The sequence below is a fragment of the Trichosurus vulpecula genome, chromosome 5 (assembly GCF_011100635.1).
Source record: "Trichosurus vulpecula isolate mTriVul1 chromosome 5, mTriVul1.pri, whole genome shotgun sequence".
Lineage (NCBI taxonomy): Eukaryota > Metazoa > Chordata > Mammalia > Diprotodontia > Phalangeridae > Trichosurus > Trichosurus vulpecula.
In genome coordinates, this window is record NC_050577.1 from 62,732,630 (window position 1) to 62,747,105 (window position 14,476).

At 38.4% G+C, this 14,476-nt stretch overlaps 1 protein-coding gene across 1 annotated transcript in view; it reads left to right on the plus strand.

Moving 5' to 3' along the window:
- ARMC3 (armadillo repeat containing 3) overlaps positions 1–14,476 on the plus strand; it is a 137,969-nt gene that overhangs the window by 83,105 nt on the left and 40,388 nt on the right. The window contains exons 12-13 of the mRNA XM_036761125.1: positions 6,792–6,928; positions 12,876–13,044. Of these exons, the coding sequence (XP_036617020.1) occupies positions 6,792–6,928; positions 12,876–13,044 (306 nt within the window). The remainder of the gene's footprint in view (positions 1–6,791; positions 6,929–12,875; positions 13,045–14,476) is intronic.

A 14,476-nucleotide genomic window follows, 5' to 3' on the forward strand; every position in this document is an offset into this window, starting at 1 on the left:
TATGATTCAGCTTCCAGCTTTATCATTCCACTGAAACTGTTCTCTCCAAAGTTACTATTGATCTCTTAACTGCCAAATCCAATGGCCTTTTTGCAGCCATCATTTTTCTTGACCTCTCTGAAGCCTTTAACACTGTTAGTAACTCTCTCTTCCCTGTTGCTCTCTTCTCTCTAGGTTTTTGGGACATCGTTCTCTCCAGATTCTCCTCCCTGATTTCTCCTTCTCTGTATCCTTTACTGGATCTTTCTCTCCCTCAGGAGTGTCCCTCAGGATTTTGTCCTGGACCCTCTTCTCTCCTCCCTCTATACTACTTCACTTGGTGATCTCATAGGCTTTCATGGATTTAATTACCATCTCTTTGTTTTTCATATATGGCTATATTGTCCCAAATTCTCTGCTGACCTTCAATTGCTCATCTCCAACTGTCTTCCAGAAATCTCAAGGTGGATGTCCAGTAGACATCTAAAACTCATCATGTCCAAAACAGAACACATTATCTTTTCCCTAAACCCTCCCCCTCCCCTTCCCCTGTTATTGTAGAGGTCAATGCCATCCTCCCAGTCCCTCAGTCTCACAACCTAGGAGTTATCCTGGATTTCTCACTATTGCACACCTATACCATCCAAACTGTTTTCAAGGCCTGTTGATTTCACTTTGCCAACATCTTTTGAATATGCCACTTTCTGTCCTCTGACACTGCCATCACCCTGATGAAGGCCCATCACCTCACAGCTGGAATATTATAATAGCCTGCTGGTGGGTTGGCCTGCCTCACATATCTCCTCACTCCAATCCAATCTGTCTTCCATTCAGCCACTAAAGTGATTTTCCTAAAATGAAGGTCTGATGACATCATTCCCCTACTCCGTAAACCCCAGTAGCTCCCTACCTCCATGATCAAATGCAAAATATTTTGTTTGGCTTTCAAAGCCCTTCACAACCTAGCAACCCATTACCTTTCCAGTCTTCCTGCTCCCTTACATGTACTCTTGAATCCAGTGACACTGGCGTGCTGGCAATTCCACAAACAATAGAGGCCATCTCTCAGCTCCAGGCATTTTCTCTGGCTGTCCTCCATGCCTGGAATGCTCTCCCTCCTCATCTCCACTTACTGGCTTCCTTGAACTAAAACCTCACCTTCTATAGGAATCCTTCCCCAGCCCCTCTTAATTCCAGTGCTTTCCCTCTACTATTCATTTCCCATTTAACCCGTACATAGTTTGCTTTGTAGATATTATTTGCATGTTCTCTCCTTCATTAAATTGTAAATTCCTAGAGTGCAGGGACTTTTCACCTCTTCTTATATCCCTGGTGCTTCACACAGTGCCTGGCACATGGTAGACACTTGATAAATGTTCGTTGAATTGAACTGATTGGTTTGAAACAGGGGAGGTAGCTGGGCTTCTGTAGGATGGATGGCTGACTAATCACTGGTGTAGAACAAGAGATTGTGACCAGATAAAGGGATTTCAGAGTCACGAACATGAAAGTGGGACACTTGTGGGTGACGGCAGGATCAAGCGTCTATCTGAGTTTAGTTCTCGTTCCATCCCTCTGTTAATCATCTCCTATTCCTGCTTCTGGATAAAGCGTGTTTGTCTAGCTCTGTTCACATCCCATCTCCACCGGTACACATGAAGAAACTGAGGCAAACAAGGTTAAGTGGCTTGCCCAGGGTCACCCAGATAATAAGTGTCTGAGGCCAGATTGAACTCAAGAAGATAAGTCTTCCTGACTCCAGGCATGGCACTCTGTCTGCTGTACCACCTAGCTATCCCCTGACAATATACTATATTGTCAGCATAAAATATACAATGTACTAAACTGTTTATCTCTTCTGATTTTTTCCTTTGGGGCTCTCATTTCCTTTCTAGTTTTTCATAGTTTTTATTTCCTTTATATGATCATTTAAAAATTCTTGCTTTATTTCAGAAATTCAGTAGCACTTCTGGAAAATCTCTGACTTGTTTTTGTGGCTTTGTTTGTAAATGTGGGAGGTTTATTTTCTTCTTCTGTGTTTGTGTTTTTGATGTCTCTGGCTCCATGGTGCTTTCAGCCTTACTTTCTGAATTGAAAGGAATAGTGAGGCCTTCCCTAGTACTACTATGTTCCTCTAGGACCTCATGAGGGGCTTTTAGCCAGCTTACTGAGCCAGGTTGCAAGGGTGGGGGGCAGTAAAGGACCAGTGATATCATGCTGGGGTGATAGAGGGATAGAGAGCTCTGCATGGACTGATCCAGAGTGCACTTTAAATACTGCCTTCCTAGTCTTGGTCCTGAAGGTTTTGGACCCTGCTTGGAGGTCAAAGTGGCAAAGTGAATGCTTTAGGTATTGTTGGTCAGAGCCTCATCTCAGCACCCATCTCCCTCCCCCAAAACATAGCCGCAGGCTACCCTGGCTTGTCCTGGTCTTGGAGCTGGGAAAACTTCCTCCTAGGCCATACTTTTCTGGCTGGGACCCTTCCCCCGTGTCCACAGGCTTCTGGCTCTTCCTTTGTGTGTATCTAAGTTGGCAAAATATGTACTTACTGTAGTTTGTCCTTGGACTTCTTGATCATTTCTCAATCTGATTTTTTGATTTTTTTTTAACAATTGCTGCCACAATCACGAGAGAGCTGGCCTCTTCTTATTCTTCTTACTCTGTCAGCCTGAGTTGGCATCTTTCCATACTTGGGGAGTCTTTCCTTAAATACCCTGGGGATTTCATCTTGTTAAATAAATATATCTTATTGTGCCCTTTCTAAAAATTAGGACGCGATGGAAGAGATTTTGGATTCCTATTTGGGTTTAAGTGATTTCACTTTATTTCATATGCAGGCACTACTTGGACTGTGAATATCTTGAGTATGAGTAGGTCCAAAATGAGGTCACGCAGGCAAAAGGTTTTGCAAATTTTAAAGAACTACATTGGTGCCAGTTATGTCATATATACCAGAGTGACAAATTAAACACTCTGATACTCCAGATCCCACAGCGACTACTAAAGCTTCTCCCTGCCCAGTTCTATCTCTCCCTTTCCCACTTAGCAAAAATAATAAAAATGGTGAATTGTCAGGACTAGCATTTCTTTCTTTCCCTTTATTAGGCTCATACACATTTTTTGAGCTTTTCTTTTCCTCTGTTTCAATTAAATCCACCTCAACTAGCCTGTGAATGTGTGTACGACTGTATATACACACATGCATATTATATCCATGTGTGTATGTATACAAACACACATTCATATATATGCAAATACACATTCCCTTTGTGCATGTATATATGTATATGAATACATATACATACATATACATACCTATGCATATATTCTCTTGCACCTTGTTCTTCATTCTCCACCTTCCCTCTTGCTCAGGAAGATCTCTTGTCACTCTCACTATTTAAATTTTGCTTTGAGATGGGAAGAACAATTTCATTATTTTCTTTCTTTAACTGATAATTTTACATTCTGTTGTTTCTCGTAAATGTATCCCTTAATCAGCTATATTATTGATTAAATGCACTCTTTTGGCTGAACCCAGGAACCTGTCCATCATTTATGCCATTGTTTCTATGAGAAGCATCTCTACAATCAAGGGAATACTATTTGCACCACCATCTATAAGATGTGGAAAATTATACTTGCACTGCTTACCTCAAAGTGTATAAGGAAAGTATCATGTAAACGGGAGGAGTTATTATGGAATTCATCAGGGTGTGTTAATATATTCTGGATTGGCCCAGACACTTCTTAAACACCCAAACAAACCTACCACAAATTCGTTTCCCCCGATACAGCAGAGCAAAAACACTTGTGATTACAATAGTAATAGCTGTCATTTACTTAGCACTAAGTTTTGCAAAATCCTTTACATATATTATCTCATTGACCTTCATAAAAACCCTGTAAATCAGGTGCTCTTATCACCCCCAACTTAGAGATGAGGAAACTGAGTCAGAGAGGTTATCTGACCTGCCCAGGATCATGCATGTAGTCATAAGTGTCCGACACAGGATTTGAACCTGGGTCTCTGTGGCTCTGAGTCCACCATTATAGGACGCTATTACACCCCACTGCCCACCAGATTAAGTATCACTGTCCCGTTTTATAGTTTAACATTCATTAACAGAAGGGAAAGATGTGTGTTCTCATTGTGATAATATGTTACTGTTGTCCATGTTGCTTGGGAGGGTGTATTGCGTAGCAGACATGGTCTCATTTAGAGTCAGGAGGAAGCTGGGTTGAGATCCCGAGAGCCTCTGACACGGATTAGCTCTGCCACCACAGGCAGATCACTCAATCTCTCGATCTTAGTTCCCTCACCTCTAACGGAAGCGAGGATATCTGTAGGGCCATTTCGCCTAGTTGTCGTGGGAATTAAATGAGAAAATGTAAATGATGCCTGAAAAACCTGAAAGCGCTATTAATCTCAGCTCTTTTAACCTGAGGTTGTTACACTTTGTTGTTTTCTTCATTTACGTTGTTGTGGTTATTGCGTATATTGTTCTTTGGGCTCTTCATTCGTCATTTTATATCACTTCATACAAGTCTTTCCACATCTCTCTGAAATCTTCATATTTTCATTATGATCTAATGTTATTCCATCATATTCATTTGCCTCAGTTTGTCCAGCCATTCATGAATTGTTGGGCAGATATTTTGTCTGTGGCTTTTATTATAATTTTTTTGCTGTTCAATATACTTGCAAATATGGGTCTTTTCTTGTTTGCATTAACTTCCTTAAGGTATAAATATAGTAATGGGATTGTTGTATGTCAAAGGATAAAAATCAGTAACTTTTCTTACTTACTTCCACATTATTCTCTTGAACACTCTTAATGTGGCAGGTGAAAGATGAAATGATTGAGGAAACAAAGGTTTGAGCTTCCAGGCATGTCGATTTATTCAGTAATACATGCCAGCTGCATAACAAAGTGGGACCAGGCCTCCTCAGCTTTGGCACCGGGACCCCAAATATAGGGGGAGACAAAATTTTCATGCGTTAAAAACAATTAATCAGATAAGACCAATTAATTAAAAGAAAACAATCAACTAAGATATGAAATTTAGGTAATCCAAGCAGAGGAAAGATTAGGGATTTTCTGGGTTGGGAGGAGGAGAGTAAACAGGTGCAGTTCCCTGGAATCAGAAAAAGAGGTGTCCCATGCCTCCAAGTGTCTGTATTCAATCAGAGGGAAATGGAAAGCATAACTGATTGACCAGTGTGGGCTCAGTTTTCAAAGACTTATGGGTTGCTTGGGATATATAATTGTGAGAAAATTCCTTAGGCCCTGACTGGGTTTCTTGTCAGCATAACTTAGTCCTTAGTTAAGGGTCACTAAGCAGCAGGTAGAGGTCGTCCAGCTTCCCAGCCATGTGGGGCTAGGTTCAAACAATGCAATAATATTTTCTCACTCTTCCCACAACTGAATAAAGTTTTCTGGACTGGACCCATAATTGAACAGGAAGGGACCTGGGCTAGCTCCAGAATCGAATCACAACCATACTGATATGGCTGACTAATTCCCATCACCACTTGCTCCTCTCATTCTCTCAGTAATGATGTGCAGCTCCACCAGCAATGTATTAGTTAGTGTCTGTCTAGCCATAACCCTATTTTCCATCTATTGCATAGGTATGGAGTTTACATATGTTATTTTAATTTGTATATCTGATTACTAGCAACTTTGAACTATTTCTCACATGAATCATAGACATAGATTCTGAGCTAAAAGGGACTACTGCTGCTGTTCAGTTATTTGTTGTGTCCGACTCTTTGTGGCCCCATTTGGGGTTTTCTTGACAAAGCTGCTGGAGTGGTTTGCCATTCCCTTCTCTAGCTCATTTTACAGATGAGGAAACTAAGGCAAGCAGGCTTAAGTGACTTGCCTAGGATCACATAGCTAGTCAGTATCTAAGGCCAAATTTGAAATCAGAAAGACGAATCTTCGCTCCCTCATTTTAATCATGAATAAACTGAGGCCCAGAGCCTTTGAAGCCAGTCCACTCTCTCCAAAGCTAGTCATGTGGTATTTGATAGTTTGCATGTAAACTGTTTGCACATATTTTCTTATCTATGATAATACTTACAGATTCATTATCACTTCCACATCAATTCTGATTGTCAGGCTTTTCATCAAAAGTGTTTATTGAAAAATGTTTTTTTTAAATCCATATTTCTCTTCCTATTGTAGCTGCATTGCCCTTTACTTATGAAAAAAACTTTTTAATTTTATATAAACAAAATTATCTGTTTTGTCTTCTATGATCTCTTCTGTCTCATATCTAGTTATGAATTTTTACATTACCTACAGTTATGAAAGATCTGTGTGTGTGTGTGTGTGTGTGTGTGTGTGTGTGTAGATCACTTATCTATTAGGAATTTTTTGTGGCAGCTAGGTCACACAGTACAGAGCACTGGGCCTGAAGTCTGGACAACTTGAACAAAAAATGAAACTCTTCCAATTATTTACCATACTTCAAGGAGCCATGTGAGTAAATAATTGGAAGAGTACTTTAAGGTTTGCGAATCACCTCATACACGTCATCTCATTTGATCCTCATCACAACTCTTGTCAGGTGGGTGCTATCATTATCTTCATTTTACAGATGAGAAAACTGAGGCTGAGAGAAGTGAAGTGACTTACCTAGGTCACACAGCCCGTGAGGGACTGAGGCAGAGTCTGAATTCATTTTTTGTTGGTAACAACTGTTAACAATCTGTTCTCAGTTATTGGGTGTAACTTGAAGAAAAGAGAATTATTTTGAAAAGTTAATAAATACTCAGTGGATTACTTCCCCCCCCCCATTTTTAGTTAAAAAATGCAGGTGGACTTGAACCACTTGTGGAATTGCTACACTCAAATAATGATGAAGTCAGAAGACATGCTAGCTGGGCTGTGATGGTTTGTGCAAGTGACGAGCCAACATGTGTTGAACTGTGCAAACTGGGGTAAGAAGTTGTTTCTTTTTTTTCATTTTAATACAGAGGTTTAGTTATATAATTATCTAAATGTCAAGAATGTAGTTCTTAAATTATAGATGTATACTAACTTCAAAAAAATTGCATTTACTTTTAAAGGGGTTCAAATTTTCCCTGTTTATGTAGTGATATAAATGGTAGATGGGGAATAACATGAAATCTGTCCAAATGAGTAAAAAGTCACAGGCTTTTTAAGCATAGCATTGTTTAGTCCACATTTGACAATTTGCACAAATAACGATTTACTTAAATAAGTGGTAGTTTATGTAAAGTTGAAACAAACATCTCTTTCTTCAAACTTATGGAATCAAATACTCTTAAAGATGGAAGCATGGATTGAACATTAAGAAACAAACTCTCCATCCCCAAGGAAGAGGAACAACTTTTCACATATTTCACTGCACCCCTTTAAACAGCAGAGCACTCAGAAACTATGCATGTCTATGTATCATCAGTATTCTATTGGTGATGAAGTAACAGTGCCTAAGAATTTGCTCACAGGGAAATATTTCCCTCATTTTCTCAAAAACTGATTTCCTCAACTTTACCGAGGATTCTTCCACATCAGCTGAAGAACCTATTACCTCACAATTATTGCCTCCCTGGTTAACCTCTCTGAAGCATCTTTAACCACTCGCTTTCTTTCCTCTCCTTCATTCATGCCTTTAACATATTCACACACACACACACACTCACACACACACACACACACACCTTAAAATAAAAACAAACAAAACTTCTCCTGCCTTTGCCAAATTCCAAACACCTGTCTAATTTTCTAAGTCTTCTAATAGTTTTAAGGTCAAATGTGCTCTCTGCTTTTCATCTCTGCTTCTCCATAGATTATCTTTTTAATCATTTGATTGCAAAATGCTTGGCACAAGGTATAGGTGTTTAATAAATGCTAGTTGATTGCTTGATTAATTTATTTAGCACCTGCTATGTGTAGAATACTGTCCTAGATACTGGGAGATACACAAAGTTTAATTAGGCACTCTCATTGTCCTCATGGAACTTATAGCCTAATAGCTTAATATGTGACAAATAGACTGATGATTACAATAAAATACATCATGAGTGCATTAGAGAGGTGCATGTTACTATGTCATGCTTATTTCCACATGGTTACTACCAATGGTGGTTGGGGGAGACAAGTCAAGGCTCTCTGCAGAAGGTAGTATTTGAGGCTAACCTTTAGATGGAGGGGAAGACATTCCAAGCAAAAGAAAGAACATGAACAGATGTTGAGGAAGGAGAGTGGAAGGCAGATTGTGGAGAAGAGGGTAATAAATAGCCCAGTTTGGCCAAAGCATAAAGTAATATGACTGAGGTTGGGAGAGACAAAATGCTAGCAGCTTAAGACAAAGGACATTTTATTTGTTAGATAGTAGGGAACCACTAAAGTTTTTTTTTTAGCAAAAGTGAGCATGACATAACCACATTCTCAATTGAGGAAGACTGTTTTGGCAAAAGAATGAAAAATAGATCGAAAGGGTAAAAATAGTAGGGAAAGGAAGATCCATTTGAAGGCTATTACAATAGACTAGAAGGACCTAGATTAGGGAAGTTACAGCAAGAAAAGAAAATATGGTGTTAAGGCAAGAGATATTGTGGAAATAGAATCAATAAGATGATCTCAATTATATATGAGAGGTGAGGAAGAGAAAAGAAACTAAGGTAGTTTTAAACATAGGTGACTAGGTGCATCCCCTCATGGATCACTGCCTAGTCACGGTGGAAGGGGTTGAGTAGATCAATGAAACTATGAGCTATGCCATGGAGTGTTACCAAAGATGGACAGATAATAACAGAGAGTTCTGGGAAAAAGGTGATCTGCTGGAGAAGGAAATGGCAAACAAATCCAGTGTCTTTGCTAAGAAAACCCCATGGACAGTATTACAATGATAAAAGATATGACATTGAAAGATGAGCCCCTCAGATCAGAAGGTCCAACATGCTACTGGGGAAAAGCAGAGGACAACTACAAGTAGCTCCAGTACTAGTGAAGTGGCTAGACCAAAGCCAAAAGGAAGCTGAGCTGCAGATGTGTCTGGTAATGAATGGAAAGTCTGATGCTGTAAAGATCAATACTGCACAGGAAACTGGAATATAAGATCTGTGAATTGGGGCAGCTAGGTGAAGTAATGGATAGAGCACTGGCCCTGGAGTCAGGAGGACCTGAGTTCAAATCCATCCTCAGGTACTTGACACTTACTAGCTATGTGACCCTGGGCAAGTCACTACCCCTAACTACATCACCAAAAAAATCTACGAACCAAGGTAAGCTGGATGTAGTCAAACAGGAGATGAAAAGACTAAACATTAACATCTTGGGTGTCAGTGAACTTAAATGGATGGGAATGGGTAAATTTAATACAGGTGATCACTACTTATACTACTGTGGACAAGAATCCTTTAGAAGAAATGGAGTAGCCCTCAGTCAATAAAAGGAAGAGAAAAGCAGTACTGGGGTATAATCCAAAAAATGACCAAATGATAATTGTTCGAATCCAAGGCAAACTAGTTTGTTCAACATCATGGTAATACAAGTCTATGCTCCCACCACTCTTAATGAAGAAGCCAACATTGATCAGTTCTATGAATACCTACAACGTCTTCTAGAAATAACACAAAGAGATGTCACATTCATCATAGAGGATTCAAATGTTAATGTAGGAAATCAAAAGATAAGTGGAATAACAGGCAAGTTTGGCCTTGGAGTACAAAATGAAGCAGGTCAGAAGAACTATATAAGAAAAATTTTAATATTGCCAATAACCATGGTGGTATGATTCCTGATCTAGAACCAGACGTTATAGAGAATGAAGTCAAGTGGGCCTTAGGAAGTGTTGCTAACAATAAAGCTAGTGGAAGTAAATAGCTGAGCTATTTACAATCCTAAAAGACGATGTTGTTAAAGGGCTTTACACTCAACATTCCAGCAAATTTGGAAAACTCAACAGTGACCACTGGATTGGAAAAGATTTACATCCCAATCCTAAAGAAGGACAGTGCCAAAGAATGTTGAAATTACTGAACAATTGTTCTCATTTTACATGCCAGCAAGGTTATTCTTAAAATTCTTCAAGCTAGGCTTCAGCAATATATGAGCTGAGAATTATCAGAACTGCTGGTTGGTTTTCAAAGAGTCAGAGGAAGTAGAGACCAAATTGCCAACATTGGCTGGGTTATGGAGAAAGCAAGGGAGTTCCAGAAAAAACATCCACTTCTGCTTCATTGACTACATTAAAGCCTTTGACTATGCGGATCACAACAAAATGTGGTATGTCCTAAAAGAGATGGAATTACCAGATCATCTTACTTGTTTCCTAAAGAACCTGTAGGCAGGTCAAGAAGTAATAGTAATGACCAAACCTGGAACAACTGATTGATTTAAGGTTGTGAAAGGAATGTGACAAGGCTGTATATTGTCATGTTATTTATTTAACTTATATGCTGAGTATATCATGCAAAATGCCAAGCGAAATCAAAAGCCAGAATTAAAGTTACTGGAAGAAATATCAACAATTTAGGATATGCAGAAGATATCACTCTGATGGCAGAAAGTAAAGAAGAATTAAGAAGCCTTTTAATGAGGGTGAAAGAGGAGAGTGTAAAAGCTAGCTTGAAGCTTAACATTTAAAAAAAAACTAAGGTCATATCAACTGTTTCCATCACTTTCTGGCAAATAGAGGGAGAAGAAATGGAAGTGATCTCAGATATCATATTCTCAGGCTCAAAGATCACTGCAGATGGTGCTATGAAATTTTAAAATACTTGCTCCTTGGAGGGAAAGCTATGGTAAATATGGACAGCATACTAAAAAGCAGAGACATCACTTTGCCGATAAAGTTCCATATAGTCAAAGCATGGTTTTTCCAGTAGCAATGTGTAGCTGTGAGAGTTGTACTATAAGGAAAGCTGAGTGCCACAGAATCGACACTTTCAAATTGTGGTGCTGGAGAAGACTCTTGAGAATCTCTTGCACAGCAAGGAGATCAAATCAATAATTAAATAAATTAATTAAACTATTCACTTGAAGGTCAAATACTGAAACTGAAGCTTAAATACTTTGGCCATATAATAACAAGACGGTACTCATTGGAAAAGACCCTGATGTTGAGAAAGATTGAAGGCAAAAGGAAAAGGGGATGGCAGAGGATGAGATGGACAGATAGTGTCATGGAAGCAACAAACATGAGTTTGGATAGATTTTGGGAGGTAGTGAAGGATAGAAGGGCCTGGTGTGCTATGGTCCATGGGGTTGCAGAGTCAGACATGACTGAATGCTTCAACAACAATGACTAGGGGAATGATCATACATCTAAATTTATAAAAAAGACAGGTTTAAAGGGAAAGATAATACGCTTAGTTTTGAACACTTTACCATAGAGCAGCACTTGCACTAAGGTTAATAAATTAGTTCCTTTTCTTTTACATATCAGGAAATAAGAGTTTAAAACCCCATGGTAGACTTACTTTAACATGCTTTTGAATTCACATTTTTTGTTTGATAAGTAGCCAAGAGAATCTACTAGAGCTTATGTGCTCATAAAATAGAATCTTAACCTTGCTTCAAATGAACAAAGATAATTTGTCTCACTCACTGTATCCTATTTTATTGGCATACTTTTTTTGAGAGGAAATTGATTTTGCCTCAGTAATTATCAGGTTGAGGAGCATGGTATAATGGACAGAAAGCTGACCTTGTAGTCAAGAAGATCTCAGTTCAAGCATGGCAGCTCATCTACCCCGGCTGTGTGATACTGGGCAAGTTACCGTATTTCCCCAGGTATAAGACACTCCCATATATAATACGCACCTTAATTTTGGGGCCCGAAATTTGAAAAAAATACGTATTACATAAAGTTATGGAACTCAAGTTTTATCATAAAATTCACACAATAATATGATGAAATTCAAGGACCTTCTGCTCATAACTTTCAGGCATCTTTTGGGCAAGTCTGGTGCATGTACGCATGCGTAGTCCATTCTGTTTCATGAACCTGAAGTACCAGTTGTGTCCTCCTTTGAAATCAGTAACTTCTTTTTCATCAACAATTCTTCTTGCCTCATGCTGAACCATCTTTGTGGACACAGGAATTCCAATTGCCCTTTGCTCTTCAATCCATATCTTCAATTCCTTCTCTAAATCAGGCCATTTTGCTGACTTGCCTCTCATGGCCTTCTTCTGCAGTGGCGTTTTCAGTAGGGTTTCTTCTTCTAACAGCCAGCCTCGGATTGTTTTCTCAGTTGGAGGAGGACCAAATTTACGTTCAGCAGCACGATTTCCATTCACTTTTGCAAACTGGATCACTTTTAACTTGAATTCAGCACTGTACGAAAATCTTTTCTGAGCCATTTCTGTGCAGAACATGGCAAAACATAACCTAATATACCGGTAACAAATGTGAAACAATGAGCGCAAAGACAACAAGCACGAAAAAATGGGAAATGCAAGTAAAAAAAAACCTACAACCACTGTATAAGTTTTTAGAGCCCAAATTTTTCAGAAAAGGGTGTGTCTTATACATGGGGAAATTCAGTACTTAAGCTCTTCATAGCCCCAGGCAACTCTCAGGACAACAACCTGCAGGGATGGTGTGGATCTGCATTCCTAGAGAAAGTTTCTCACCTAGAGTTATCTAGACCAATTAAATAACTTGTGTGTGTGTGTGTGTGTGTGTGTGTGTGTGTGTGTGTATGTGTGTGTGTGTGTGTGTGCGCGTGCATGTGTGAAGGGGAGGGGGTGGGAAGTTGTCAAAATCTATCACCTACTAGTTCAAAGAATAAGAATGAGGTTATTCCTCCTCCCCCCAAAAGAATTAGTCATTTAGGATATTAAATAAGGGTATAATTGACTTTAATGGTGAAGTATTTATGTTGGACAAATAAAGCTTTTTTGTTTTATTGACAGGGCTTTGGAGATCCTTGAAGAAATTAATCTATCAATAAGGCGAAAAAATAATTTTAGTGAGGCAGCTTATAATAGATTGCTTAATAACAATCTTTCCCTGAAGTACTGCCAGAATGGTTATTTGTCATCTAATGATATGATTCCTGATGGATTTTACGATGCTGGTCGGGTAAGTGTCAGTACTATTTTTAATGTATATTAATTTTTATTACTTTTTTATTAAATAACTATGCTGATACATTGCAAGTAGGTATTATGCTATTATAGTGTAATTATATAATTTTCACCTACTTTACATTTTACAAAACTGAGATACAGAAATCAGCTCCTCATCTTTAACTCTGTCAGTAAATGTGATCACTTACTATCATATATTTGGGTAAGCTAACATTATTTGATTAAACTTCAGATTAAGGATAAAATTAGGCATAAAATTAATTTTAGAATTTAGTGCCAGCTTTAGAAAAAGAATTTCAATTAGATTATTTTCTCATTTAAAACCAAATTAAGACAGAGACATAGTGCTAGATTTTTTGGAGAGTAAATTAATTACAGTAGAAAACATTTATAATTTAATAAATTTTCCATAGAATATATAAACAATACATAAATATTGTTGATTTTGAGAGGAATAGGTGCTCTGATGTTGCATCGTGGTGTGGCAGTGACCAAGGGTTCTTAAAGGCTATATCATTGGAGCCCAAGCTCTTGTGAAAGCACTGAAGTAACAAAATGTATTTGCTTCTCAAGAACCAGCCTAGCGAAATATGGAGGGGGTCATCACCGGGAAGCTAGCCATTTGGTGATGATTTTTTTTAGCCAACAAAACCCTTAAAAGAAAGAAAAATGCAAAATGACCCTCAGCCTTGTGCAACCCATTTCCACTTCTGCAGTGATGGTGTCAGCGGTGGAAAAGGGGACAGAGGGCACTAAGAATGACATCGATTTTAAGACTAAATAAAGAACTTTAATTGAGCTGATGGTACTCTAACTATGGGATCATTGTCCAATGATAAGTGAGTGTCCAGTAGAGGAACTGGATCACACCAGTCTTGACATTCTCAACATAAATTAAACCAGAAGACCTAAAAAAAGTTGCAGCTAAATGGAAAGATCCCTCACAGGTTCTCCTGAGACTGGCAAATCACTGAGTTCATGGAGTAGGTTTTTATTTTGGATGGAGAGACAGTGAAAAACATCATTGTATGGGATATTTGATCACCTCATATTGCAATACTCATTACACATATTTTCAGAAAGAACATGGTGAAAATTATTGTAGCTTATGTACCAATATCTGTTGTATGTGAAGAGGTTAAAAGGCTCTATAAAGAGCTCTATAAACCCTCCAAATTAAATCAACATATAATTTGCTGCTTGTGACTTTAAAAGTGGCATTTGATTAGTTCAGTGAAAAATATATTAGAAAATATTCAACAGCAATAAGGAATGAGAGAGACCCATAACCTATAGACTATACAAAAGCTGCACAGCTATACATAAAAGAATATTTTACTTGAGAAGTGAATAAGAAGATGTTGTATATGTCAAGCACTGAATAGACAGCTAAAATTTAAATTGATTATATTATAATGAGCAGG